The 26,782-nt window shown below is 50.1% G+C and overlaps 2 protein-coding genes across 4 annotated transcripts; one reads left to right on the top strand and one right to left on the bottom strand.

The window, feature by feature from the left end:
• Positions 1-941: 941 nt before the first annotated feature.
• SPACA3 (sperm acrosome associated 3) lies at positions 942-7,829 on the bottom strand. 2 transcript variants are annotated; one of them, XM_083483251.1, is made up of 5 exons: positions 7,713-7,829; positions 6,314-6,523; positions 4,842-5,000; positions 4,015-4,093; positions 942-1,217 (listed from the first exon to the last, which is right to left on the bottom strand). In XM_083483251.1, exons 2-5 carry the CDS (start codon positions 6,477-6,479, stop codon positions 1,151-1,153), a joined length of 471 nt encoding a protein of 156 aa, XP_083339377.1. In that variant the 5' UTR covers positions 6,480-6,523; positions 7,713-7,829; the 3' UTR covers positions 942-1,150. The 2 variants fall into 2 exon arrangements, with proteins under 2 accessions (XP_083339377.1, XP_083339378.1); XM_083483252.1 differs by having other exon boundaries at positions 7,592-7,726.
• Positions 7,830-20,378: 12,549 nt separating this feature from the next.
• Positions 20,379-26,039, top strand: LOC310697000 (lysozyme C, milk isozyme-like). 2 transcript variants are annotated; one of them, XR_014520837.1, is made up of 4 exons: positions 20,379-20,549; positions 22,234-22,392; positions 24,312-25,078; positions 25,515-26,039. XR_014520837.1 is itself a non-coding variant. In XM_083483256.1 (4 exons), the coding sequence occupies exons 1-4, from the start codon at positions 20,411-20,413 to the stop codon at positions 25,915-25,917; spliced, it is 447 nt and encodes a 148-aa protein (XP_083339382.1). In that variant the 5' UTR covers positions 20,380-20,410; the 3' UTR covers positions 25,918-26,039. The 2 variants fall into 2 exon arrangements, 1 of the variants encoding a protein (XP_083339382.1); XM_083483256.1 differs by having other exon boundaries at positions 20,380-20,549; positions 24,312-24,393; positions 25,851-26,039.
• Positions 26,040-26,782: the final 743 nt, after the last annotated feature.

Here is a 26,782-nt window from a genome sequence, read left to right as displayed (position 1 = left end):
ATGGAGAAGCCTGGGGCCTTCCTTGGAAGCTTATCAGGGATTCCTCACTGGGTTAAGTGGTTGTGTTGGACAGATGCTTCCCCAGGGACAACTGCCCACCACTTTTTTGCGATGCAAAGCACTGAAGAAGGCTGGGTTTTGGTGTAGTGGGCAGAGTCTCAGTCTAGGACGCCAAGAGGCCAGGATTCAAATCTCCACTCAGATATGAAGCCCTTGTTCCAGTCACTCTGGCAGCATAAACACAAGAATCCTGGGAGGTGTAGTTTAAGGGCTCTGAGAATTCTAGCTGTGTGAAACAGAAATTACAGTTCCCATGATTCTTTTTTTGTGTGTGTGAGGAGTGGAGGATGTGCTTAAAATGTATGGTGTGTACACAGCCTATCTCTTAGCAGACCCTACCTCACAGGGTTGTTGCAAGGAAAAAGTGGAGAGGGAGAAGAACATGTATGTAATAATAAAAATAAATGTAGGAATAAATAAAAATAAATGTAAGAATGAAATGTAAGAATTCTCCTATGTTCCTTTTTTAAACTGGGGGTATACTAGGGGCCTTTTCTGCAGTGGCTTCCCATGCTCTGCCCGGGTGGTTTGTTTGGCGCCTTCATAAAACGTTTTTAGGCTTTCAAATGCTCTGTGGAAGGTGGCTTATTTGTTCCGTTTTTATTTTTATTGTATATTTTGTGTTTTTTATATTGTAATTTTATGTTGAGAACCACCCTGAGTTCTATGGGTATAGAGTGGCGTACAAATTCAATTAACAAAATGAACAACCAACTTGTCCTTGCAGGAATCTTGTTTGCCACTACTGACCTTTAAACTGAGGAAGCCCGGATAACGCCCTGAGGGACCTCTTGGAATACAGTTTGAAAACTGAGTCATCATAGATCCCAACGCGTCCCCTCACATGAGCTGCAATACACGGTACCTCAAATCACAACGAGTCTGAAGAAATATTTTTATAGCACAAGATTTGGTTCTCATTGTCCAAGTTACAATCAGTCTCCCCACTGCAGGGCCCAGCTGAGAGCTTTAAAAGAGTTTATTCATGCAGCACTATTTAGCTCCAGGAAGGCAGTAGTCCCAGGGCACAAGCCACACATCCGGCGCCCAGCCCTTCCACAGCTGCCTTTCTGTCCTCCTCGTTATTCTCTCACAGAATACATCCTTTCAACCAGGCAGACAAATCAAGGCCTTCGCAATTTTCCCTCCAACCCATCCTGAGTGAGAGAAAGAAAGGGAATCTCATTAAAGAGAAATTCATGGATAAAGTATGGAATGTAAATTTACAGGATAGCTTCTGCTGTACAAGTCCCAAAGAAACAGACAGGAAGAGTATAACCTGTGCTTGGAATAAACTCATTCAAATTAACTGATGCACTGAATAAATTCAAAAACCTCTGGATCACACCTGAGAGTAGTTCCTATAATTTCCAGGTGAGCTAAATGGTGGAAATGAGGACAATTTTCAATTCAATTCAATCTGTGTTTGATTGTGGCCATTGCATTCACCATTTTTAGCTATCTGAAAAGTGATGCTGCAGCAGACCCTACAAGTGTCCCTATTTTCCAGGGACACCCCTGATTTAGAGAAGCTGCCCCATTTCTGATATGATCCCGAAATACCCTACTTTTCCTTAGGCTGTCCCTATTTTCATTGGAGAAATGTTGGAGGGTATGGAGTTATCCAACCCCCAAGCCATCTAAGGGTAATCCTGTATAGGGAAGGTTTTTTTAAAAAAAATGTTTAATGTTTTATTATGTTTTTATATATGTTGGAATCTGCTCAGAGTGGCTGGGGCAACCCAAGTAAGATGTGTGGGATATAAATAGTAAAATTATCCTTATGGAATGAGACGTCCCTATTTTCATCGGATAAATGTTGGAGGGTATGCTGCAGCTGAAGATTAAAGCTCATGATTGTTGGAAAGAAGAAATGAAACAAGTGTTTACATTACACTGGGGATGGTGGGGATTTTAAAAAAATGTTTCATAGTCTTCTTAAGCAGATTTTATACTTTAGCAATTTAAAATTCTGAAGACTAGGGGGAAATCCTGAGAACCACGTGAATGAATTGTGAACTGAGCTGTGAAGTGAACTGGAACAGAGTTAGTTGCTTTCTGGAGGGGTGTACTGGAACAAAGTCCTTTAAAATGAACTTTCCAAGCCCTGAGCATAACTCCATCTTCACCAACTGGATGATTTGGACTACAACTTCCATCAGCCCCTGCGTCGTATGCCTGTCCCAGATGGGGCTCATGGGAACTTTAATCCAATACATCTGGATGGCAGCAGACTGGCAAGGGTCACCATAACCAGACAACTAGCTTCTGCACAGCTGCAGAGACATAATGGTCCACTGGAATATGAATGGTCAAGGAATCTATAATGTCAGGCTTACAATATGATTCTTCTAAGGGCCGTAGCTCCATGGTAGAGCATCTGGTTTGCTTTGCAGAAGGTCCCGGGTTCAGTCCCCAGGAGCATCTTCAGGTAGGGCTGGGAGAGACCACCTGAAACCTTGGAGAGCCATTGCCAGTCAGTCTAGGCACAGTTGAGAGGGACATGCCAATGATCTGACTCAGTATGGCAGCTTCTATCTTCTATGAGCCTGTGATAAACTCTTTAGGCTGGGGTAGCTGGCAGGGGTCTGATAGAGGTTGGAGTCCACCACCATGGGCAGCCAGTGGTGTAATAGTCAGGGTGCCTGACTAGGATGTGGGAGACCAGGGTCCAAATCTCTACTCAGCCATGAAATTCACCTGGTGATGAGCATCAGCCCTACAACATCTGTAGGACCACAGCTTCCTTACTCCTGAACTGTGGGGCTGTTATTGCATTTGTTCAATCAATGAACAAATCTGGTCTGCTGTAAAGGTAAAGGGACCCCTGACCATTAGGTCCAGTCGTGACCGACTCTGGGGTTGCAGTGCTCATCTTGCTTTATTGGCCGAGGGAGCCGGCCTACAGCTTCCGGGTCGGGTCATGTGGCCAGCATGACTAAGCCGCTTCTGGCGAATCAGAGCAGCGCACGGAAACGCCGTTTACCTTCCCGCTGGAGCGGTACCTATTTATCTTCTTGCACTTTGAGGTGCTTTTGAACTGCTAGGTTGGCAGGAGCAGGGACCGAGCAATGGGAGCTCACCCCGTCGCAGGGATTCAAACCGCCAACCTTCTGATCGGCAAGTCCTAGACTCTGTGGTTTCACCCACAGCGCCACCCACGTCCCAGTCTGCTGAGGTTACCCTAAATAGGATTTTGTAAGAACAGGCCCAATGACTCCTGATCAGCTAACACAGATCTGAATTTTTTGGACTTTGAAATCTCTCTGTTATTTAAAAGTGTATCAGACTTAATAAGGGATTTTTATTTGGGCATTTTGTGGCTTTGCAAGGCAATTGTTCATTATTGCTTTTAAAATTATCATGTGCATCAGAACCTTGTATGTGTTTGTGGTTTCTAAGTGCTATGTATTATATTTTAAAAAGATCGTTGCAATTCTGCACTATACAGTGGCACCTCGGGATGCGAACGGGATCTGTTCCGGAGCCCCGTTTGCATCCTGAATAGAACGTAAGACGCAACGGCGTGTCTGCGCGTGTGCGGGTCGTGTTTTGCCGCTTCCTCGCATACGCGTGACATCATTTTGAGCATCTGTGCATGTGTGAGTGGCGAAACCTGGAAGTAATGTGCTCTGTTACTTCCGGGTTGCCACGGAGCGCAACCCGAAAGCGCTCAACCTGAAGCACATTCAACCTGAGGTATGACTGTACTTTAATAATAATTTCTGTTGCTTGATTTCTTTGGATTTTTTCAACATTGATTTACCATCCATCTTAAGAGACAAGATCCTTCTGATGGCTGGTTGTCCAGAGGATGGGGACTAACAGTAAGGCTGGATATCACCACGGTGTCTTGCTAACAAATTCTCCTGTTTTGCTTAGCATGCAGCAGAAGCGCAGGACCTAGTGGTGGTCACCAGATTCTCCCCCGCTACCCCTGAGAGCTCCCCTTACCATGCTCCTAGGCCTCTTGGCCCTTGTGCTATCCTCATGGCACAGACAATGTCATCCTTGATGTCACTGGTCAGCAGATCTGTGGGGACAGAGGAAAAGAAGGCATGAGGGGCTGAGGCAACACCCTCAACTCCTGCTTCTGCAGAGAAGAAGCCTGCAGAGGTGACCCATGAGTTATAACATCCCTCTGGAGCCTCTCTCCAACCAGCCTGCACCTTGTGCCTTCCTATTGGAAAGAGAATATCTCTGCAGACCAGCACATCCCCCTAGTACAGAAACCCCCAAAATGTCTGCCAGGGGACATAAACATGCCATGAGATGGACAGCCCTCCATAATTTGCTGGGCTACAACTCCCAACAGCCCTGGCCATTGGTCAGGCTGGCTGGGGCGGATGGGAGCTGTACTCCAAAGGTCCATGGGTCCCCCATTCCTTCTATAAGAGGACGGCAGGGAATCAAATCTCCCACCTGCGTGGATGTTTGCCTGTTGCTTCTTTGTGTGATACCTGGGTCTGGCTTGGCCAGCTTCTGATGAAGAGGGCATTGGGGCACAGGTAATTCAGCCTTGTTGCCACATTGTCTGGGCATGGATCTTTCAATTGCAGCACCTTAGAGGAGGCAGCCAGTGTCTCTCTCCCTAGGTCCCTGTGCTTGCCCTCTTCCAATCAGAAGGTGTGTGTCCAAGATCAGTGGCTCACACAGAAAGGCGGCAGCAGATGCTGCAGTCCCTGCAGGGAACTCTGCTGCAACCTGGTCCCATATGGCTGCTGAGCAGCGCCCTCTAATGCCAGGATGTAGAACTGAAGCCAACCCACTTCAGAGCTCACCGCTGCAATGCATTTTGCAGAAGTTCGGCTGGAAGTGTTTGTAATCTTCACACCAAAGGTGGCTGTTGATCTGGAAGATGCCATTGCTGGTGCTGCCGTCAGCTTCGTGGTCCACAATTGCCGAGTCAAAGTGGCTCTCATAGAAGGCCAAGCAGACCCCTATAAGGTGGAGAGGGAGAAGGATCCAGGAATTCTGCGCCAAGATTAACACAAATTCTGCTCCAGGAAATGCTGGGGTTTGGGTCACCTGTATAAATTATGCAAATTAAGCATATTTACATATAGGTCCTTGTTTTGCATAATTTATTTGCTTCTGTCAGTCATGCAGGAGGGACAAGGAGCTAGGAGGGGCACACATGCTTCATAGTGATTCACGCAGCAAGGTGGCTCAGTTGTTGCAATGCACTCTGCAAGGCTATGCTTGGGCCTGGCCTGCAGGCTGCCGCTGGTGCAAAAGGCTGCAGCTAGACTGTTGACGGGAACAGAGCAACACCAGCACATAACTTGAGTGCTCGAAAGCTTGCACTGGCTGGCCACACCTGGGCCAGGCTCCAGGTGTTTGTCTCAATTTACAAGGCTCTTAACAACATGGGCCCAGGATACCTCACAAACCGCTTGAATCTTTATATCCTGCCCAAGCCCTGAGGTTTCCAGGGGAGACACTGGTAGCGGTCTCCCCACCCCACCCCCCGGCTAAGATGCACAGCTTAAATTTCTGAGGCAGAGTCCATTCAGCATTTCGGGCCCAATTTTATGTAACCCCTTTCCAGATGAGGTCAGACAGGCTCCCTCCCTTTTGAACTCCCAGAGCCTGTTGAAAATTGCTATGCCAGCAGTCATTTTAACTGAATTCTGATTTTATAATTTGAACCAATGTTCATTTTCAGTGTCTTCAGTTTCCCATACACCGCTTAGGGACGGATGACTGCAATTAAGCAGTAGATAAATTGTCATAATATATAAATAATAAATAACTAAACGTACATTTCCAAGTCTTTCTCTTCACAGTCATGAGAGCTAGAAGTATGCCTTTTTCTTTTGGGGATTAAAGCTCACACATTCTCACCACTAAATTTCATGTGGCACTTTTTTTTACTGCCCTTGCACATGCTTGTAGAACAGAGCTTTCCAAACTGTGCGTTGTGACACATTAGTGTGTCATCTGCAGTGTGTAGGTCTGTTGCATGAACGCTCCCTGTGCTCCTCGTGGGACTGGAAAGGGGTTAGTTTAACTTCTGGTTTGCTAGTAAAACTCAATTACTGTGTCGCAAAATGATGCATGTCTAAAAAGTGTGCCAGCAACAGGAAAAGTTTGGAAAGCTCTGCTGTAGAATATGCAGCCCTGATTATTGCAACCACCCCAATACCCAGGTCCTGAACAGGAGGGCCAGGAGATCTTGCTCCCCATACACGAGGGTTGACCTCAGTTCAGGTGAGAGGGACGGAGGGAAGAGATGGAGAAAAGCACTCACAGTCAGCTAGACTGTATCCACGGTAACCTTCCAAGCCAGACACCTTCAATAAGTGGGCCAGCTCACAGCGTCCGAAGATCTTTCCCCCAACTCTGGATGTAAAGCACATGAGGAGAGGCAGCAGCAAAAGAAGCTTCTTCCCTAAAAAAAGTGTTGGGAAGGACATGATCCCCGAGGAACGACAGGTGGGGCATGGGACTCCAAGGCAGCCTATGGAGAAAGAGAAAACCACCATGAGGCCCCTTGTGGTGAAAGGGTTCAGTTAGCAAGCGACTAGGCCACTGTGATTTGTCCTTACATTTGAGGAATGGGGAGAAAGCTCACCACTTATTCCTGGTGTGTGAACACTTCCATGCACATCACCTGACCTCATTCAGACCGTGCAATACTTGAGCCCTCAGACAAAACAATTCATCAGCTCACACTTCTAGAAATGAATATTTAAAGCTTTTTGGATGTTGAAGACTACATGTATGATTATGTTGATATCTGATACTTCCTCTTTACATGGGGAACTGTGGTCCTCCAGATACAACTGGACTCCAACTCCCATCAGCTCCAGCCAGCATCGAGAACAATGGGAGCTGTAGTCCAGCATCACTGTAGGATCATCCCAGAAGAGTGAGCTTGTAGGCTTTGTCTTAGCCACACTCCCTGTCTTGGCCGTAGTGTTGACTAACTTTGTGAAAGGCAACAAAATGTTGGTCCCAGGGTATGTGGTCTTAACACACACAATAAGACTCGGCACCTGGCTAAGCTAAGTAGGTCTGTGTTTGGTCACTGTCTGGATGGGGAACCATCGGGGAACCTTGGGTTCCATGTTGAAAGAAAAGCTGGATACATATGTAAGATCAATGAAGAAAACTCTCTGGCACAGCAGTCCAAAATTCTCCAGTCCTTCGACTATGCCCAGATGGCTATCTTTCAAGAGTATTCCTAAAGTGAAGATTGACTGCTCCCCCTCTACACACAGTAAGTGTGCCTCAGCTGACTAAGACAAGGTTGCCAGATTTTTTTCAATGAATCCGGGGACACATTTCAACTTCAATGGATTTTGTATGGGGACTGATCTGTAAATCTGGGGACTGTCCCCAGGAAACAGGGATGTCTGGTAACCTTAGACTAAGAGTTTGTAGCAGAATCAACTTTCCTTGTAGGATTTGAAAGAGAAGCCCTCCACAAATACACATTCCACCCTATCAGAGACATGCAAATGAAGACACGAGTCCCCACTTCCCTTGTAGACCAGCTAGAACTCAAGAATCGAGCCTCATGCACCTGTTCCACTCTGTTTATCCCATGAGAACACATGTCCATCTCAAAGCTGTGGCTGAGGCCTACACATCATGACTCCACACCCAGCCTGGCTCTTCTCCCACCCTTCCAGAAAGCCACTTACTGAACAAGCCCTGCGTGAGTGAGAGAATCACTTGGGTCCCTCTGCAATTGGAGGCAGACTTCCCAAGGGGCAGGTGCTTCTGGAATCTGATGGGTTTCCTGTGACGTCACAGCAACTGGGCTTCTAGAACATGACCTGCTTCTGCTTCCCACTGCCAGCAGATCTACGCTGCTGAGAAATGGGTGCACCCATCCCCACCATTCTTCAATATTGCACCCGTTGTGAGCGGTGGGAATAGGAGTCATGGGATCTTCTGGGTGATTGTCCAATAGGCTCCACAGCTGAGTCAGGATAAGCTAAGCTATATGTAGATAAGAGAGTCCATTCCGTACATCAGCTCTGAAGGGTTTTCTTTCTTGGCTTGGGTTTTGTGTGAAGGACTGACAAAGAACCCACCATTTTCCTTTATTTGGTTGATCTCTTGCGTCTATTTGATGGATTAAAGAGTCCCTCTCCCCTCCTCCCTTTGGCAAATCCTTAAATACGGAGCTGATCTTATCACAACCCAAAAAAGGGGAGTTTATCGTAATCCAAAAAAAGGTGAGTCCAAGAACTACATGCACCTATAGCTGCAACTTAGCCCCATTAGCTACTGAGGGCTGCATGTGCACAGGTCTCAGAGACATTTTTTGGCACAGGATGGAGCCTCTGGATTGGTCAGACTTGGTCTATAAATAGACCAGGGTCTTCTTTCCCTTGCCTGTTCAAAAGAACAGCTCCTTCGGTCTGCTGTATTTCAGCAGGACCCTTGGGTCCAGCTCCCTGCTTTGGTTAGGAATGTGAGAAGAGCACAGCTGGATCAAACAAAAGGTCTCTCTCAGGGTTGGGGAATCTTTTTCAGTCCAAGGGCCACGTTTCATTTATGGGCTACATGCCAGTGGTGGGTGGGGCCAGAGTCAGAAGTACAGTGGTACCTCGCAAGACAAATGCCTCGCAAGACGAAAAACTCACAAGACGAAAGAGTTTTTGGTTTTTTGAGTTGCTTTGCAAGACGGATTTCCCAATGGGCTTGCTTCGCAAGACAAAAACATCTTGCAAGTTTGTTTCCTTTTTCTTAAAACCGTTACTACCCAAGGTGCATTGCTTCGCAAGACGAAAAGTTTGCAAGACGGAAAAACTCGCAGAACGAATTAATTTCGTCTTGCGAGGCACCACTGTAGATGGAACAACAAATGTACATTTTGCTTTTGTGCAATACAGTGGTACCTCGGGTTACATACGCTTCAGGTTACAGACTCTGCTCACCCAGAAATAGTGCTTCAGGTTAAGAACTTTGCTTCAGGATGAGAACAGAAATTGTGCTCCGGCGGCGCGGCAGCAGCAGGAGGCCCTATTAGCTAAAGTGGTGCTTCAGGTTAAGAACAGTTTCAGGTTAAGAACGGACCTCCGGAACAAATTAAGTACTTAACCCGAGGTACCACTGTACGCTGTTTTCTACCTGTGCTCCACACCCCATTTCCAGCTTCCATCCAGACAAGCAAAAGGCATCGTCAGAGTGCCAGGGCATATTCCAACCAGGCAGATATACTCAAGGAGGGTGTGAAGCAGGGCTGGTGAGAGGGGGGCCATGGGAGAAGAGGTGTGTGGCTTGGGGGAGAATCCTGGGGGCTGGGTAGAGATACTTGGAGGGCTGAATTTCCCCACCCTTGGCCTCTCTTGCCTACCATCTTGCTTCCCTGCAGTGGCCAACCAAATACCCGTGCAAACTCCCTAAGAGAATAGGAGCACAACAACATTCTCCTGCTGCTGATTGTACAGCGAAACAGTCCCAGCACCATGTGGGAGGTGGGGGGCAATCCATCAGCAGTTAGGATTTGGATACAGTCAACCTTGTCTCATGGAAAGAAAAAACATAATGCATCCAAGGCACTTGAAATTTTGCCACTCTGATGCTTGCCTTGATTGCTTTAAAGTCCATAAGTCAGGCAACATGACAATTTTAAGCTTCTCTCACGGTGCTTTTTAGCAGCACAGTGTCGCTATTTCCATTTAGTGGTACACATGCAAGGAATGAGATCTGCTCACACAATGGGTCTTTCCTCTTACAGAACACCCTCTACACCTGTTCTTGTCAGGATGCTGTCAGCAGCTCCCAGCTGGTTGCCCAGGAAAGTATAAAGACAAGGGAAAGCTCCTTACCGTCCTTTTTTATTTCAGTCTTTACAGAGAGAGGCTACAGAACCCAGTCTATTGGATAATGGTGTTGTCCCGAGTGAATCTCCACCCCCATCTCTCCCACTTCCTCATTCATCATTCTCATTGTCTCCTCTGCGGGTGCTGCTATGTGCCCTCTGTCTTTGATCTCTTTGCTCTCCTACTTTTAAGGCTCGCCGGGTTCTGGGAGATGGAGGGTCTGGAATTCTTTTTAATGACAACGTGTCAGCTGGGTGTTGTTCCGACTCTCCCATGATTTCCCAGGTTCCCACCTCATCTGCCTCTGAGCTGCGACCTCCCTCAAACCCCTGTTGTAATTTATTATTAATGTTGCAACACATATATGAAATCTTTACATAATGATACATATATATAATATTCGTAAATTCACATTTTCACATTTCATTATTTACCAACATTTATCCATTTCTTATTTCTTGCCCTGTGTCTTCCCTCCACCCGTGCGTGACTTCCTTGTTATTATCTTGTAACTTTATTATTGAGATTGTATTTTTGTATCTATACTGCCTTCCTTTTCCTTCTCCTGGGGAGGCAGTCTCCACCATTCCTCCTCTGCTCAGTCCCTCACAGTTCTAGGAGTTTCCCATACCCTCTAGATTTAGGGAGGTGCAAGAAGGGGAGAGCGTGGAGGGAAGTCCCGTTGTGCGAGTGGGCCTCATTCTGCACACACAACAACTTAGCTGAATCCCACCCAGTGTCTCGACCGTATAGGCATGAAATGTGCAGATCAACAAAGCCAAATACACAGAAAAGAAGATGAACTTGAAACAAATCTGAGCAAAGCAGTCAAGGCACACATCATGAAAACAGTGTTGTTGATACTTCTAAAACAGAGGTGGAGAACCTGTCCCAGACAATCGTCTAGGGGTCACCTGCCAGTATTGAGCGTGACCAGAGTGAAAGTCAGTGGAGCAATGGGTCTGACCTTTCCACATTAGGCTCCATCCCAGCCAGGCAAACTCCAGCAGTTTGCACACATCCATCTCCATGTCCCATCCAAGCAAACAAGAAGCATTATGCAAGGCATGTTCCTGCCAGGAAAAAGCAAACAAGAAGCATTATGCAAGACATGTTCCTGCCAGGGAAAAGCAGCAAATAAGGGTGCTGAGCAGGCCAGGGAGGGGTATGGCCTGGGAAAGTCCTAGGGGCCAGTTAGAGTGGCCTAGAGGGCCGCATTTGGTCCCAAGGTTCCTCACTCTCCATTCTAAAAGAATCTGCCATAAAAGTGTCCTTGTGATGTTGTCATGTCAATTTTCTGGGATGAATGTTTCCCTTTTCATGTGAAAAGAACTGTTACTGGTTCAGTCTGGGAACAAAGTATATTTACCAGGCATGACTGCTCTCAGACTGGTCATGCTGGCTGCTGAAGAACCCTATGGGTCCCTCCAGACGTCCTATTTATTGCACATGGATGAACATCTGTGCTTGGAGTTGCCAGGTCAGGGGCACCCCAGACTCTGAGATTCCAGTGCCCCAACCTGAGAGCTAAGGGCAGGCCCTGCTGATGTCATGGGAGAGGCCCCAGCGATGTCACTAAGCAAGACACAATAAGCATTAAACACAATTGCTGAGCGCACATCGTTCAGATAAAAAAATGCAGAGTCTAACAAATGAGCAAATAAGTCACTGGTTGGAAATTCAGATAGAAACTGGAGCTAAAGGATGCTTTTGTAGCTCCAGAGGAAGCCAGAGGGGTCCATTTCTTCTCACAGACTGAGGGAGCCTGGATAGGGAGCATTTAATCTAGCTTCCTTGTTTCTGGCCAGAAGGGTTCAAGTGCCCTCAAGCACTTAAATCACTTGACTCAACCAGTGGAGAAATATCCTTGGCACATGTCAGGTGTGTGTGCAGGAGCCAGGCCCTGTGACCAATAGGACTTTGCAGGACTGGGGCCTTCCTAAGTTTGATCTGAAGAGGCAAGGCGAGGCCTCACAGGTGAGGCCGATTGGTAACTCACAGCACCTGGTGGCAAGAGCTGGGAAGGGATATAAGGTCAGCATTTCCCTTCGGCTCTTTGCCACAGCAACACACATCCTGTCTTGCTGCGTTTGGCTTCTTGCTTCCTGATCCTTAGACCCCTGACTTTGTGCCTTCTTGCTTCTTGATCCTTGGAACCCTAACTTCAGTATGGTGTAGTGGTTAAGAGCGGTAGTCTCGTAATCTGGGGAACCGGGTTTGCATCTCCGCTTGTGATGGCCTGGGATTCCGATTCGGAGGATGAAACAGAGGAATCCCAGCCTGCACAAGAGTCCCCGCCTCCAGGGCCGGCTGAACTGGGGCAAGGCCTAGATGCTGAAGAACCTGCACCTGTGGCAGTGCATCAGGAGCTGGCCCCAGGTGAAACCCTTCTGGCCCCAGAGAGGCTTGACGACTCAGTGGCCACAGGTGAGCCTCCTCCAGGGCCCAGTAACCCTTCGGCCTCTCCTGATCTGCAGAGGCTTAGGGCAGAGAGGCGAAGGGAACTGGTTGCCCCCAGGAGGAGTGCTCGCCTTAAGGCCAGAGGAGGCGGGGCTCCTGGGGGCCGGGACCGCCCCTGGCCTTAGAAGAGGATAAAAGCCCAGTCAGCCTGGCCCCAGGTTGCGGGAGCAACGTCGTTGTTGGCTTCGGACCTTCCTGTGTTCCTGATCCCTGCTCGGCCTCCTGTTCCTGACTATCCGGTACTCCTGTTCCCTGCTCGGCCTCCTGTTCCCGACCATCCGGTGTTCCTGTTCCCTGCACAGCCTCCTGTTCCAGCGTACCTGTTCCCCGCCCGGCTCTCTACCTCGGACCTTGCCCCTCTTCGTGTGGACTCTGCTACACCCAAGGTACCTTACCCCCGGGACCAGCACAGTTTGCTCCCGCCACACCCGCACTCCCCCTTCGTAGGGGTGCGTTCGGGAAGAACCAGAGGCCATGGCTGAACAGGCGGCTGCACTGGTGGCTTTGGCCCAGGAGAACCAGGCCTTGACTCACACCGTGCAGCAGCTCAGCGACGCGGTTGTGGCACTTCAGCAACGCTTGGAAGCCCTACTGGCTCCTGGGGCCGACGCCCCGGCTCCGGGCAAGTACCCAGTGGCTTTGCCTGAGAAATTTGATGGAGCCCCGGCCAGCTTTCCCATGTTCCTGGCCCAGGCCAAGCTGTATATTCAGGGGCGAGCCCGGAACTTTCCTGACGACCACACCAAGGTGCACTTTTTGATTAGTTTGTTAAAGGACCAGGCGGCCAAGTGGGCGTTGCCGCTACTCAGGCAAGACTCCCCCTTGCTGGCAGACTATACGGGGTTTTGCAATCGTTTGGAGGCCGCGTTCGGCAACCCCCAGAAAGAGAGTCAAGCCAACCGGGCGATTCGGCGTTTGAAACAGGGCAAGTCCACGGTGGCCACATATACCACGGAGTTTCGGCTGTTGGCACAGGACTTGACCTGGAATGACTCGGCACTGCGGGACCAGTATCTCGAAGGGCTTTCGGACGAGGTACTGGACCAGTTGGCCACAATGGAACGCCCCACCACGCTGGACACTCTCATTCAACGGAGTCTACAAATAGACGACCGGTTGGAGGATCGTCGTCAGGCCCGGGGTCGCCGACACTCCCAGTTCACGGCACCAGCTTTTTCCGGCAGCCCCATGGTCACAACTGATTTAACGGAGGAACCTATGCAGCTCGGGGCAGTGCGGCCACGCCTTTCCCCCGCAGAGAAGGCGCGGCGTCGGGAGGGAAATCTCTGTCTTTACTGTGGCGGAAGTGGACACTTCGCTCGGTCCTGCCCTGAGAAACGCCAGCCGCAGGGAAACCGCCAACCCCAGTAGCTGATGGCCCTAGCTACCGGGGGTCCCAAACCGTGCAGAATGGGCCCGCACCAATGGACTTGCAACATCTTATGGTTTCGGTACGTTTATACCCTCCAGGGGGGCCCTGGATCCTCACCCATGCTTTGGTAGATTCAGGGGCAACCCGCTCCTATATGGACGCTGCTTTTGCCGCCCATCATCAGGTGCCACTTCGGAACAAGCCAGTACCGGTCCAGGTGGAAGCGATTGACGGACGACTTCTGCGTTCAGGTGCTGTTACTCAGGAGACCCAGCCCCTGGTCCTGTGTCTCCAGCAGCACCGGGAGTTGCGAACTTTGGACATTGCTTCTATGCCCCGCTTCCCCCTGGTGCTCGGGATGGACTGGCTGGAAGCCCACAACGTTCAGATTGACTGGGTCAAACGGATCGTGCACTTCCCAGACCCATGTTCCCATGCTCAATCCGGAACGCTGGCGGCCGCGCCCTCAGAGGAGGCAGCACCCACGCTCCCAGCCGTGTACCAGGACTACCAGGACGTGTTCGAGGAACGGGGGGCAGACCAGCTGCCGCCGCATCGGCCTTTTGACTGCGGCATAGACCTCCAACCCGGAGCGCCTTTACCAGTGAGTCGCTTATATTCCCTAACAGAGCCAGAGCGCGAGGCTTTGCAGGACTTCTTGCGCAAGAACCTGGAGCGTGGGTTCATTAGGCCTTCCACCTCGCCTACCGCGGCACCAGTGCTTTTCGTTAAGAAGAAATGTGGGGAACTCCGCCCTTGCCATGATTACCGAGCCCTGAACAAAATTACCGTCCCAGACCGGTACCCCTTACCCCTTATCTCGGAGCTGCTGGAGCGGGTGCAAGGGGCACAGGTGTTCACCAAGCTGGACCTCCGAGGGGCCTACAACTTGATTCGGATCCGAGCCGGGGATGAGTGGAAGACAGCGTTTGGGACCCGGTACGGGCAGTTCGAATATTTGGTTATGCCTTTCGGTTTGTGCAACGCGCCTGCTGTGTTCCAACGCTACATCAACCACGTGTTTCAGGACTTGTTAGACAAGTACGTGGTGGTGTATTTGGATGACATACTGATCTACTCCCGTGACCCGGCTCACCATGAGGGACATGTCCGGACCGTGCTGCAGCGCTTGCGTGAGCACCGTTTGTACGCAAAGCTCAGCAAGTGCGAGTTCCATCAGCGGACTGTGGACTTCCTTGGTCACCGGCTCTCTCCAGATGGGGTGCAAATGGACCCGGGGAAGGTGACAGCGGTTCGAGAATGGGCGGCACCCCGGAACCGCAAGGACCTACAGCGTTTCCTGGGGTTCGCCAATTACTACCGGACCTTCATCGCTGATTATGCTCATCGCACCACCCCGTTGACCCGGCTACTGCGCCCAAAGACACCGTTTTCCTGGGACAAGGAGGCAGAGGAGGCGTTTCAGGGGTTGAAGGCCTGTTTCCAGAGGGCACCAATCTTACAACATCCTGACCCCTCTCGACCTTTTGTGGTGGAGACCGACGCCTCCAGTACAGCTCTCGGTGCCGTCTTGTCTCAACAGATTGGGCCTGAAGCACCACTCTTACCCTGTGCCTTCTATTCCCGCCAGCTCCTACCAGCGGAGCGTAACTATACTGTGTGGGAGCGGGAACTACTGGCCATCAAGGTAGCCTTTGAGGTCTGGCGCCACCATCTTGAGGGGGCACGACATCCGGTGGAGGTGAGAACCGACCACCGGAACCTGGAGTACCTCCAGACCACCTGCAAGCTGAACCAAAGACAGATCCGGTGGGCGTTGTTCTTTTCCCGGTTCCAGTTCCGGATCCGCTACATCCCTAGCTCTCAGAATCAGAAGGCGGATGCCCTGTCCCGGAAACCTGAAGACAACGCAGACACGGTACAGCAAGCAGAACCCACCACGATCCTACCTCCGGCTGCATTCCTGGCCACCCAGGAGGCGCAGCCACTGCAGGTTCGGGTGCGGGAACAGCAGCGGGTCGACGCTTGGGCCCAGGATCGGCTCCGGGAGCTGGCTGAAGGGTCCAGCCCACAGTATCCGGGACTGGTCCTGCATCAGGGCCTTCTGCTGCATCACGGTCGTCTGTACATCCCGCCAGGGCCACTACGGCTGGAGGTTCTCCGGATGGCCCATGATGCCCCAGCAGCGGGGCACTTTGGACGGTATCGGACCACCCATCTGGTCAGTCGAGAGTTTTGGTGGCCCCGCCTGAAGGCTGACGTGGCTCGCTACGTTGCTGGTTGTGATGTCTGCCGGCGTGCCAAGGGACCTACCGGGCGACCCCCCGGCCTACTTCAGCCATTGCCAGTTCCACCGCGTCCTTGGCACACGGTTTCATTGGACTTTATAGTGGACTTACCCTCGTCTCGTGGCTGTACCTGCCTTCTGGTTTTCTCCGACCATTTCACCAAGATGGTGCACTGCGCTCCCTGTCCATCTGTACCCACAGCCAAGGAAACTGCTCAGCTGTACCTTCAGCATGTCTTCCGCTTGCATGGCCTACCTGAGCGTGTGGTGTCTGACCGGGGCGTTCAGTTCACATCCCGGTTCTGGCGAGCATTACACCAGACCCTCGGGACAGAGGTCTGCCTCTCGTCAGCCTACCACCCACAGACCGATGGCCAGACAGAACGGGCGAACGCGGTGCTGGAGCAGTACCTCCGGTGTTACTGCAGCTACCAGCAGGATGACTGGGTCGACCACCTGGCATTGGCAGAGTTCGCCTATAACAACGCGGTGAATGCGTCCACCCAGCAGACCCCGTTCCAGGCCAGTTATGGTTATCATCCACGGCTGTTTCCAGAGGTGCTGCCGGTGTCCGCGGTCCCGGCGGTGACAGAGTGGCTTCAAGAGCTCCAGTCCCAGCAACAGCTTTTGGTGGAGCAACTGCACCAGGCCAAGGAAGTGTACAAAGCCCAGGCCGACCGCCACCGCCAGGTGGGGCCGGAACTTCGCGTCGGTGACCTGGTTTGGCTCTCCACTCGCCACCTCCACCCCTCTCGACCTTCGCGGAAGTTGGACGCCCGCTTCACCGGCCCGTTCCCTATCGTAGACCAAGTCTCTCCTGTGGCATTTCGTCTCCGGTTACCCGCAACCCTGAAGGTTCACCCGGTCTTCCACAGGTCCCTTTTGAGTCCGGTGGCCCCACCCGACGAGTTCCACCCGAACCGTCCCCGACCGCAGCCAGTGTTGGTTCGGGGAGAGCCTGAGTACGAGGTGGAACGCATCCTGGACTCACGATACCGCAGGGGAAAGCTGCAGTATCTCATTGACTGGAAGGGGTACGGACCGGAGGACCGTTCCTGGGAACCAGCGGCCAACGTCCACGCACCTGCCTGCCTCCGAGAGTTCCATGCGACGTACCCCGGCAAGCCGGGTCCGGACCCTCGGTTGAGGGGGGGGCCTGGGAGGGGGGATGGTGTGATGGCCTGGGATTCCGATTCGGAGGATGAAACAGAGGAATCCCAGCCTGCACAAGAGTCCCCGCCTCCAGGGCCGGCTGAACTGGGGCAAGGCCTAGATGCTGAAGAACCTGCACCTGTGGCAGTGCATCAGGAGCTGGCCCCAGGTGAAACCCTTCTGGCCCCAGAGAGGCTTGACGACTCAGTGGCCACAGGTGAGCCTCCTCCAGGGCCCAGTAACCCTTCGGCCTCTCCTGATCTGCAGAGGCTTAGGGCAGAGAGGCGAAGGGAACTGGTTGCCCCCAGGAGGAGTGCTCGCCTTAAGGCCAGAGGAGGCGGGGCTCCTGGGGGCCGGGACCGCCCCTGGCCTTAGAAGAGGATAAAAGCCCAGTCAGCCTGGCCCCAGGTTGCGGGAGCAACGTCGTTGTTGGCTTCGGACCTTCCTGTGTTCCTGATCCCTGCTCGGCCTCCTGTTCCTGACTATCCGGTACTCCTGTTCCCTGCTCGGCCTCCTGTTCCCGACCATCCGGTGTTCCTGTTCCCTGCACAGCCTCCTGTTCCAGCGTACCTGTTCCCCGCCCGGCTCTCTACCTCGGACCTTGCCCCTCTTCGTGTGGACTCTGCTACACCCAAGGTACCTTACCCCCGGGACCAGCACACCGCTCCTCCACATGCAGCTGCTGGGTGACCTTGGGCTGGTCACACTTCTTTGAAGTCTCTCAGCCCCACTCACCTCACAGAGTGTTGGTTGTGGGGGAGGAAGGGAAAGGAGAATGTTAGCCGCTTTGAGACTCCTTCGGGTAGTGATAAAGCGGGATATCAAATCCAAACTCTTCTTCATCTTCATCTTCATCTTCATCTTCATCTTCATCTTCATCTTCATCTTCATCTTCATCTTCATCTTCATCTTCATCTTCATCTTCATCTTCATCTTCATCTTCATCTTCATCTTCATCTTCATCTTCATCTTCATCTTCATCTTCATCTTCATCATGACTCCTTGCTTCTTGATCCTCAGACCCTTGACTTTGTGACTCCTTGCTTCCCGACCCTTGGCTTCCTGACTCCTGGCTTCTGGACCCCCATTCCTGCTCCCACCCTGCTATCTTTCCCTTGGTCCTGACGTCCCCTGCCGGGACTTTGATCGCCCATGAACTGGACCATGACAGTACAAGAGGATCAAGAGGGTAGCTGTTCATCCCCTAAGCAACAGGTCCCTTCGGAGGAACTGCTTCCCTCTTCCTCAGAGTGATACTCTCCTTCCCTAAGAGCATCATTCTCCCTACCATTCTGGGAGTGGGACACAGCTATAACATCCCTGAAAGCCTCATCCATCAACTGCTCTGCCTCTCTTCACTTTTCCAAATCTGCCACCTTGGCCTCAAGAGAAAAGATTTGTCCCTAGAGACCCAGGAGCTTATTGCACCTCAGACACACCCAAGACTCCTGTCCAACAGAGATAGGTATACTTGTGACGGACAGTTCAAAACACTGGAAAGCCCAAACTCCCCTTCTGGCTTTCTTCCCACATACTTGTTTTTGTGCTTCACGTTACTTTATTGAAAGCTTGGGTCAAGGAAAGGAGAAACAGGGCGGGTTGTCCTGACCTCCTGGCCCTGCTGCCCAACTCCCACATCTGCTCAACTCACCTGGATGCTTTGTCAGCCAGGGCTCCCTTTACCTCATGGGCTGGGAACCCTTAGCAGGGTTGTGCCACAAAATATTGGGCCACCAAGACCTGTTTTTGAAGAACTAATATGCAAGAATACACAGACATGAAAATACTCGGCACCCTTCCCAGGGGTGAAGGAACAGGCTGTGCCAGTTGACTGCCTTTGCAAATAACTAGGTGCCAGTTTTTCCACTGGACAAAAACAATAAGCAGGGAACAAATCAGAGGGCATCACTCCCACTGTTTGTTCTGGGTTCAAGAGGTGGTAAGATAAGATAAGGTGGTGAAAGTCAAGCGACAGCCATAGGAAAGTCCTTTTGACTAGACCATGGAAATTGCCAAGAGCAGAGGCAAAGCCAATTGCTATAGTGAAAGAAGGCGTCATGTGGTTGAAGGGGTGCCCCATCATCATCATCATCATTTTATGCCACCTTTCCACAGTTAGGGGACGCGGGTGGTGCTGTGGGTTAAACCACAGAGCCTAGGGCTTGCCGATCAGAAGGTCAGCAGTTCGAATCCCCATGATGGGGTGAGCTCCCGTTGCTTGGTCCCTGCTCCTGCCAACCTAGCAGTTCGAAAGCACGTCAAAGTGCAAGTAGATAAATAGGTACCACTCCGGTGGGAAGGTAAACGGCGTTTCTGTGCGCTGCTCTGGTTCGCCAGAAGCGGCTTAGTCATGCCGGCCACATGACCCGGAACCTGTACGCCGGCTCCCTCAGCCAATAAAGCGAGATGAGCGCCGCAACCCCAGAGTTGGCCATGACTGGACCTAATGGTCAGGGGCCCCTTTACCTTTTTTCCACAGTTAATACTCAAGGCAGCTTACGATATGAAAAGATTTACATAATTACAAACATAGCAAAGTAGTCATAAAAATAAACAAAACACATCAAAAACTGCATAACCAAACTGAACAATTTCCACATAAAAATAAAGATACAAAAAATTAATACCAATAACAACAAAAACTCCAAACAAAATTATCCCCCAAATACCCCAGTCCTTGCTGGGTGGAAGCAGCAGCAGCAGTTCTTACAAAGCCCGTCAGGCCCCGCCCTGAGCCAGGTGGAGAGAGACAGGAATGGGGCCCTCAGGCTGCCAGCAGGTCAGACTCCCCCCCCCCCACTTGCCTTTTCCTTGCGAGGCTGATCCTGATCAGGAGCCAAAAAGTTTCTACACTTCTGCACTAGTGCAAAAAATTCCTTGAATATGGCCCGTTAGGTCTATTAATTTCAGCCGGTCTACGCTGAGTAAAACTTAGCTGAATACCAATCATAGAAAGTTCTCATAAATTACCCTATTTCTACATTAAAGTAACAATTCTAATACAGGAATTAAACTGATTAGATTGTGAATTTCTCAAATATAGTATGGCAATACTTTTTTTTAAATGAATTGATTAAAATCTAGTAATACAACTTGGATCCTGGAGCTACAGCTCTCAGCCCTCCGCCACAGGGAGTGGGACACAAAGAGTCATGTCCCCTTCTTCTTGTTGACACACACATGCAGATTAGCTAAGCAAGGTCAGGGTGAACGTCCTCAAGGGTCTGGCAACATCATGCAGACCTTGGCTTCTTTCCAGAGGAGTGCCCAAGAGCCCATATAAAAGCAGGCGTGACACCCTCACCATCTACCTTGACCTCCTGCACTACAACGATGAAGGCTCTTTGGCTGCTACCTTTCCTTGCTGGTCTCCTCACCACAGGAGAAGGCATGATCTATGGCCGCTGTGAGCTGGCTCAGAGGCTCCAGCAGTTGGGCTTAGATGGTTATGCTGGCTATAGCCTGGCCAACTGTAAGTCCATTGGGGGACATCTGGGTATTGGCTAGGCAAGCATTATGAAAAGACAGAATTTATCTGAGTGGGGGGCAGCAGGGGGCAGCGGCGGCAGGTGGCTGTGCACTACATCTGGGGAGAGTGCTTAATCTTCTGGGTCTGACTGACTAGGTGTGTAGCTGTAATTATGAGAGGAAGGTGTCCTCCCTTCGCATTTCTATAGCTAATTTGGAACATGCCATGCTGCATCCTGCTATAGGGCTGCTATAGGACTTAGGTGGCTCTGTGGTCTAAACCACAGAGCCCTTTGGGCTTGCCAATCGGAAGGTTGGGGGTTCAAATCGCCACGATGGGGTGAGCTCCCATTGCTCTGTCCCAGCTTCTGCCAATCTAGCAGTTTGAAAGCACACCAGTGCAAGTAGATAAATAGGTACTGCTCCAGCGGGAAGGTAAATGTTGTTTCCGTGCGCTCTGGTTTCTGTCATGGTGTCCCATTGGGCAGAAGCGGTTTAGTCGTCCTGGCCACATGACCCAGGAAGCTGTCTACAGACAAACGCTGGCTCCCTCAGCCTGAAAGCAAGATGAGCGCCACACCCTATAGTCACCTTTGACTGGGGTCCTTTACCTTTTTACCTTATAGGGCTGCAGGAATAGGGTGTACATGATGTGTGTGAATGAATGAATCAGGGTGAAGAATGTGGTTTGTGCATCCACATACAGAGAAGTGGAAGGGTGCAGCGTAGAGGTGGATGTGATGAAGCCAGGAACTCACTGGACAGCTGGATTTTTTATTTTTGAATTTGCATTTTATTTATTTGTTAACATTCTTACATTACATCGGTAAATGTTGTCATATTACATTACAGGACATACTATAATATAATTTCCAACATGTATACAAAAATTATATAATATGTATACATATGTATATGTATATATATATGTATATGTATGTGTATATGTATGTGTATATGTATATGTATATGTATATGTATATGTATATGTATATGTATATGTATATGTATATGTATATGTATATGTATATGTATATGTATATGTATGTGTATATGTATATGTATATATAATATATAATATGTATACAAAAATTATATAATATAAAAAATTTTATATACCTAGAAAGAAAATGAAACAAAAAAAGAAAGAAAGAACAAAGAGGGAGGGGGAAAACATTTCCCCCCCAAAATCATATACATACCAACACACAAGACTTCCTGTCTTTCCTGTTGTATATTCCTTTTTTTACAAATGAATGTACTCTTATTATTGTATGTTTCTTTACATATTATCTAATACATTCCTATATCAATATGTGCTCTCAATGTATTTCTCAACTCAATCTCACTCCAATGTCAATCAAATGCTAGCATAGATAGCGAACCTTTACTGTATTTTTGAACATGTTTTATATCTATCTCACTTTTCTGTAAATTTTTGTTTTGAATTGCCTCTCAGGGTATTTGTTAACTGCGCCATTTCAGCAAATTCTTGTAGCTTATAATGCCAGTCTGTTATTGTCGAGTGTTCTTGTTCCTTCCACCCCTTTGCCACCAAAGTCCACAGCTCGGACTCACGGGACAGTTGGATAAGGCAGGATTTCGAAACACGTGTGGGTGTGAAGAATGGGGCATCCTCCTCAGAATCTGCACACTCAGTTCTGACCGTATCATGCCTTCTGTCTCAGGGGTCTGCACAGCATGTCATGAGAGCAGCTACAATACCCAGGCCATACACTACGACTCTGACGGCAGTGCTGACTATGGCATCTTCCAGATCAACAGCCGTTACTGGTGCCAGAGTCCCAGCGAGCCAAGTTCCAACATATGCGGAATTCAATGCTCTGGTGAGAATCGGCTTCTCCTGGAGGGAGATTTGCCTCTTTCAGAGATGGAGAACCTTTGGCCCACCAGATGTTGATAGTCTACAATTTCCACCATCCCAGACCATTGGTCTTGCTGGCCGGGGCTGATGGAAGTTAGAACCAAATGACATCTGGAGGGCCACAGGTTCCCCACCCCAATCTAAATTGTGATGCACAGCACATCAATTGCTTCTGGGAGACAGAAAGGATCAGTTGTCCTTCCTCACCCTGGAGCATTCTGCTTCAGCTCTTTGCAGGTGTGGCATTTGCACTCCCAAAGAGAAAAGGTCAGATAGCTGTGGTTCAGCGGTCTAGGTTGAGCAGCTTATTCATATGTTGATATAAAAAAATTCCTTCCAGTAGCACCTTAAAGACCAACTAAGTTAGTTCTTGGTATGAGCTTTCGTGTGCATGCACACTTCTTCAGATACACATATGTTGATGTATCTGCTGGCTGGGAAAGCCCTAGCTTCCTACCTGAAATGCAGCCCTCCTAGCCAGGAGATTTCAAGTTCCACATGTAGTCTGTTTGGACATTAAATTGTGTAGTCAGATCATAGAAGGTACATTTATTTGACTTGGAATTAGTAAGTGTATAGGGACTGTTCCCCATTTTTTACCCTCTGTATACAAAAGACTATTTCAAGCTGCATGCTTGTGATGGCCTGGGAATCCGATTCAGAGGCTGAACCGGAGGAATCCCAGCCTGCACAGGAGTCCCCGCCTCCAGGGCCAGCTGAACTGGGGCAGGGCCTTGATTCTGAAGTGCTTGCACCTGTGCCGGATCCTCAGGAGCAGGCACCAGGTGAATCCACTCTGGCTCCAGAGGTGGTTGAGGACTCAGTGCCTACAGGTGAGTCTCCCCCTGGGTCCAGTAACCCTTCAGCCTCTCCTGAACTGCAGAGGCTCAGGGCAGAGAGGCGAAGGGAACTGGTTTCTCCCAGGAGGAGTGTTCGCCTTAAGGCCAGGAGAGGCAGGTCTCCTGGGGGGCCGGGACCGCGCCCGGCCTCAGAGAAGATAAAGGCTAGTCAGCCACCGGTCCCAGGTTGCGGGAGCAACGTCATTGATGAGCTGTTTCGGCCAGCATCCAGTCCTGTTCCCCCAGAGTTCCTGTCCTTGCCCAGCTTCTCGCTGTGGACCCTGCTTTGCCCGAGGAGGACTGTCTGGCGACCCTCAACTCAGGTCCTGGACCTCGCCCCACGGTAACCTCCCCCCTGGACCAGCACAATGCTAATGGACAGAGGGTCAGTCTAGGACAACTAGTTGTTGTTTTTCCCAGGCAGCTCCTGTTTCTTTAGCATTTGCAAAATAAACAGAAATTCCACATAAAGCAGCCATGGCCAAACTTGGCCCTCCAGAAGTTTTGGGACTACAACTCCCATCATCCCTAGCTGATAGGACCAGTGGTCAGGGATGGTGGGAACTGTAGTCCCAAAACATCTGGAGGGCCAAGTTTGGCCATGCCTGACGTAGAGCTTCATCCCACCACCACAGCTTTCCCATCCTGGAGGAAGCTACACCTGTTGTATTTCTTACCGCCTCATAAGAGCCATGCCAGGTGGGAGGGGAGAAAAGGTTGCAACTATGGGAGAGTCAGGTGATATTGTCCGACCCTTTTTACATCTCTTTTGTCCCTTCAAAACTGCACCAGGCCTATAACATCCCAACAGGGCCCCTTCATGCCAGCGGTGGAGGTGGCCGCTCGGGCGCCTGGAATGGTGCACATGTCGTGCACCCGGGGGCAGAGCGATCCGCCAAGGGGGTGGGGCAATCCACCTGGGGGCAATCGCACAGTCCGCCCAGGGGGGATTTTGTCACCCCCACTCTGGGATGACATCTGGGGTAGGCTGCCCCCCCTACACCCCTGCTTCATGCTCCTATTGCATCTGCTTTCCTTGCAGAACTGCTGACGGACAACATCGCCGTAGACGTGGCTTGTGCTAAGGTTGTCGTTGACAATTCACCCAATGGACTGGGTGCCTGGTAAGAAGCCCGTGAACTGTTGGGAGAAGGGTCTTCCCTTGTGAGAGGTGGAGGGACACCCTAAACACCACAATCACTGCAGAAGCACCAGTTTCCTCTGAGCTGGGGAATATGAGGGTGCCACAATTATGTTAGAAATGCTCCTGTTTGATTTGAAAATGGAAGCGACGGTTGAGTTGAGGTGTGTCCACTTGAGACAGTCATTGCAAATGTGCAGATGAACAGAATAGAAGTTGAACAGAAGTCTGGGGGGGGGGGTTGAATGTACAGGGAAACAAATCAGGTAACAAGCCTTCGATGAAGACATCCCCAACCTGCCCCACCCTCCACCCCCAGGTCTGTACAGCAATGTAAAAATGTGAGTTGGGAGACAGCAGGGGATCGACATCACTCTGTTTCAAGCCACTAATGTGTACACAGTCTAAGTTGCCATGCCTATGAAATGTTCTGCATTTCAGTTTTTCAAGGGGGGCCAATGGCGATCTGTTAGATCAGGGGTAGTCAACCTTTTTATACCTACCACCCACTAATGCATCTTTCTTGATGGTAAAATTTCCTTACCACCCACCAGTGCTCGATGGAAGGAGGATTCAGCTTGTGCCGTAGAACCCACTACCGCCCACCTAGAATCCTGAAAAGCCCACTAGTGGGCAGTAGGGACCAGGTTGACAACCCCTGCTGTAATGTGTATGGGTTGCTCGTGCGTAAGTTGCCGCCTCTCCAGGCTTTGTTGCCTTGCTAAACCTTTCAGTCTGGGCAGCCCTTCACTTCGTGGCTGCCTCAGTCGCTAGCAGAATCCGTCAGTGGGCGTTTCTTAAATCTTTTCCAACATAAAAGTTGTTTGACACCCAGTCTCCTCCTACTCTCTCTGCGCGGAAGTCTTCTGCGCAGGGTGGGCGTGGGTAGCGGAGGACCCGTACTCTCCCCGCTGGTGTCCGGTGAAGAGTCCTGGAGCCCTCTCTCCGATTCCCCCATCTGCCCCCCTTTCTCCCTGGTGTTGCGCTGATTTGCTTCCCCATCTGCGGAGCTGCCTCTCTCCCTGCTGGGCCCTTCTCCAGCATCATTTGAGAGCCTTCCCTCCGCCTCGAGCTCCGATGTCAGTTCCCTGACACCCGTGTTAGATGATATCAATTAATATATGTTCTTTAACACATCTATTTTAGTTAAGAAAGTTTTGCATAGGGAAACAAGTCAAGTGATAAAACAAAAGCATTGTGCACACTCATGTTTTCTCTGTATCCAGAGTATTCCCACCACTGGTTTGTGAAACAGTGTGCACACAACCGTAGCCACAAACTATGTGGATCCAGTTGTGATATAACTGTGTTTTGATGCATTCTCCCCTCACCCCCAGCCAGCTTCAATCCAAATGGAGAAAACGGACAACCTAGCTGTGTTTGAAGCTGATAAAATGCACGCACAGTTCATTTTTCATATCTGTTCATTTCCTCCTCCAGGGTGGCATGGCGATTACATTGCCAAGGTCAGGACCTGTCTCAATACGTTGCAGGGTGCAACTTGTAGAAAAAAACACAATATCCTGGTGTCGGCAGGGATGCTAGAAAACTGACTCCGGCCTCAGTTATGTCTCAGCCTGTCAAGAAATTGTTCTAACTCAGTCGCAAAAATAAATGCATTAAAAAACACTGGAGACCTGTTTTATAATGTCAGTTCAGCACCTATCCTTACATTGTAGGTGGGAGAACCTTGGAAGGAGTCACTACAAGGATGCCCTAGGCAGGTGAAGTCCTGGGTTATTCAGGCATGTCGCAGAAAGATTGTAGGAACTACCTGGAAGATGACTTGTTTATTGAGCGGTTATTATTGTTGCTGTTATTGTTTGCATTTATTGTCTGCCTTCGACCAGCAGGCCCCATGGCAGGTTACAACAACTTAAAACTCAGAATTAAAAGCACACACACACATTACAGTCACAGGAATAGGGTAGGCCAAATGCCAGGATAAAGAAGTTTGTGTCTTCAGCCCTTGCTCAAACCTATAATGCCACAACTTAGGAGCTGCCACAGAGAAGGCCTTCCTTCCCCAGGGCCAGCAGCTGAGTTTGGGAACACTCTCAAGAGGCCGAATCTATGCCAAAACATGGGTGAAGTCATGCCACATTGATGTTTCAGTCCTCCATCTTGATTTAAAACAGTGCCCAGCATCCAAACAGTGACCGAGTCCACTGCCCTGACCTTGGTAAGCCTCATGGTGAGTTTTGCAATGATATATTTAGTGGTAGCTAAACCTATGCAAAAAAAAGGGCTAAGTCATGCCAAAATCGTATTTCAGTCTACCATCTTGAATCACAATGGTGCCCAGCATCCAAATATCGACAAAGACCATTGCCCCCGTGGTGGGAACCTCATGCCAAGTTTGTCGACAATAT

Source organism: Podarcis liolepis (genome assembly GCF_965112155.1).
Source record: "Podarcis liolepis genome assembly, chromosome: 17".
Lineage (NCBI taxonomy): Eukaryota > Metazoa > Chordata > Lepidosauria > Squamata > Lacertidae > Podarcis > Podarcis liolepis.
This window is presented reverse-complemented; position numbering and strand designations above follow the sequence as displayed.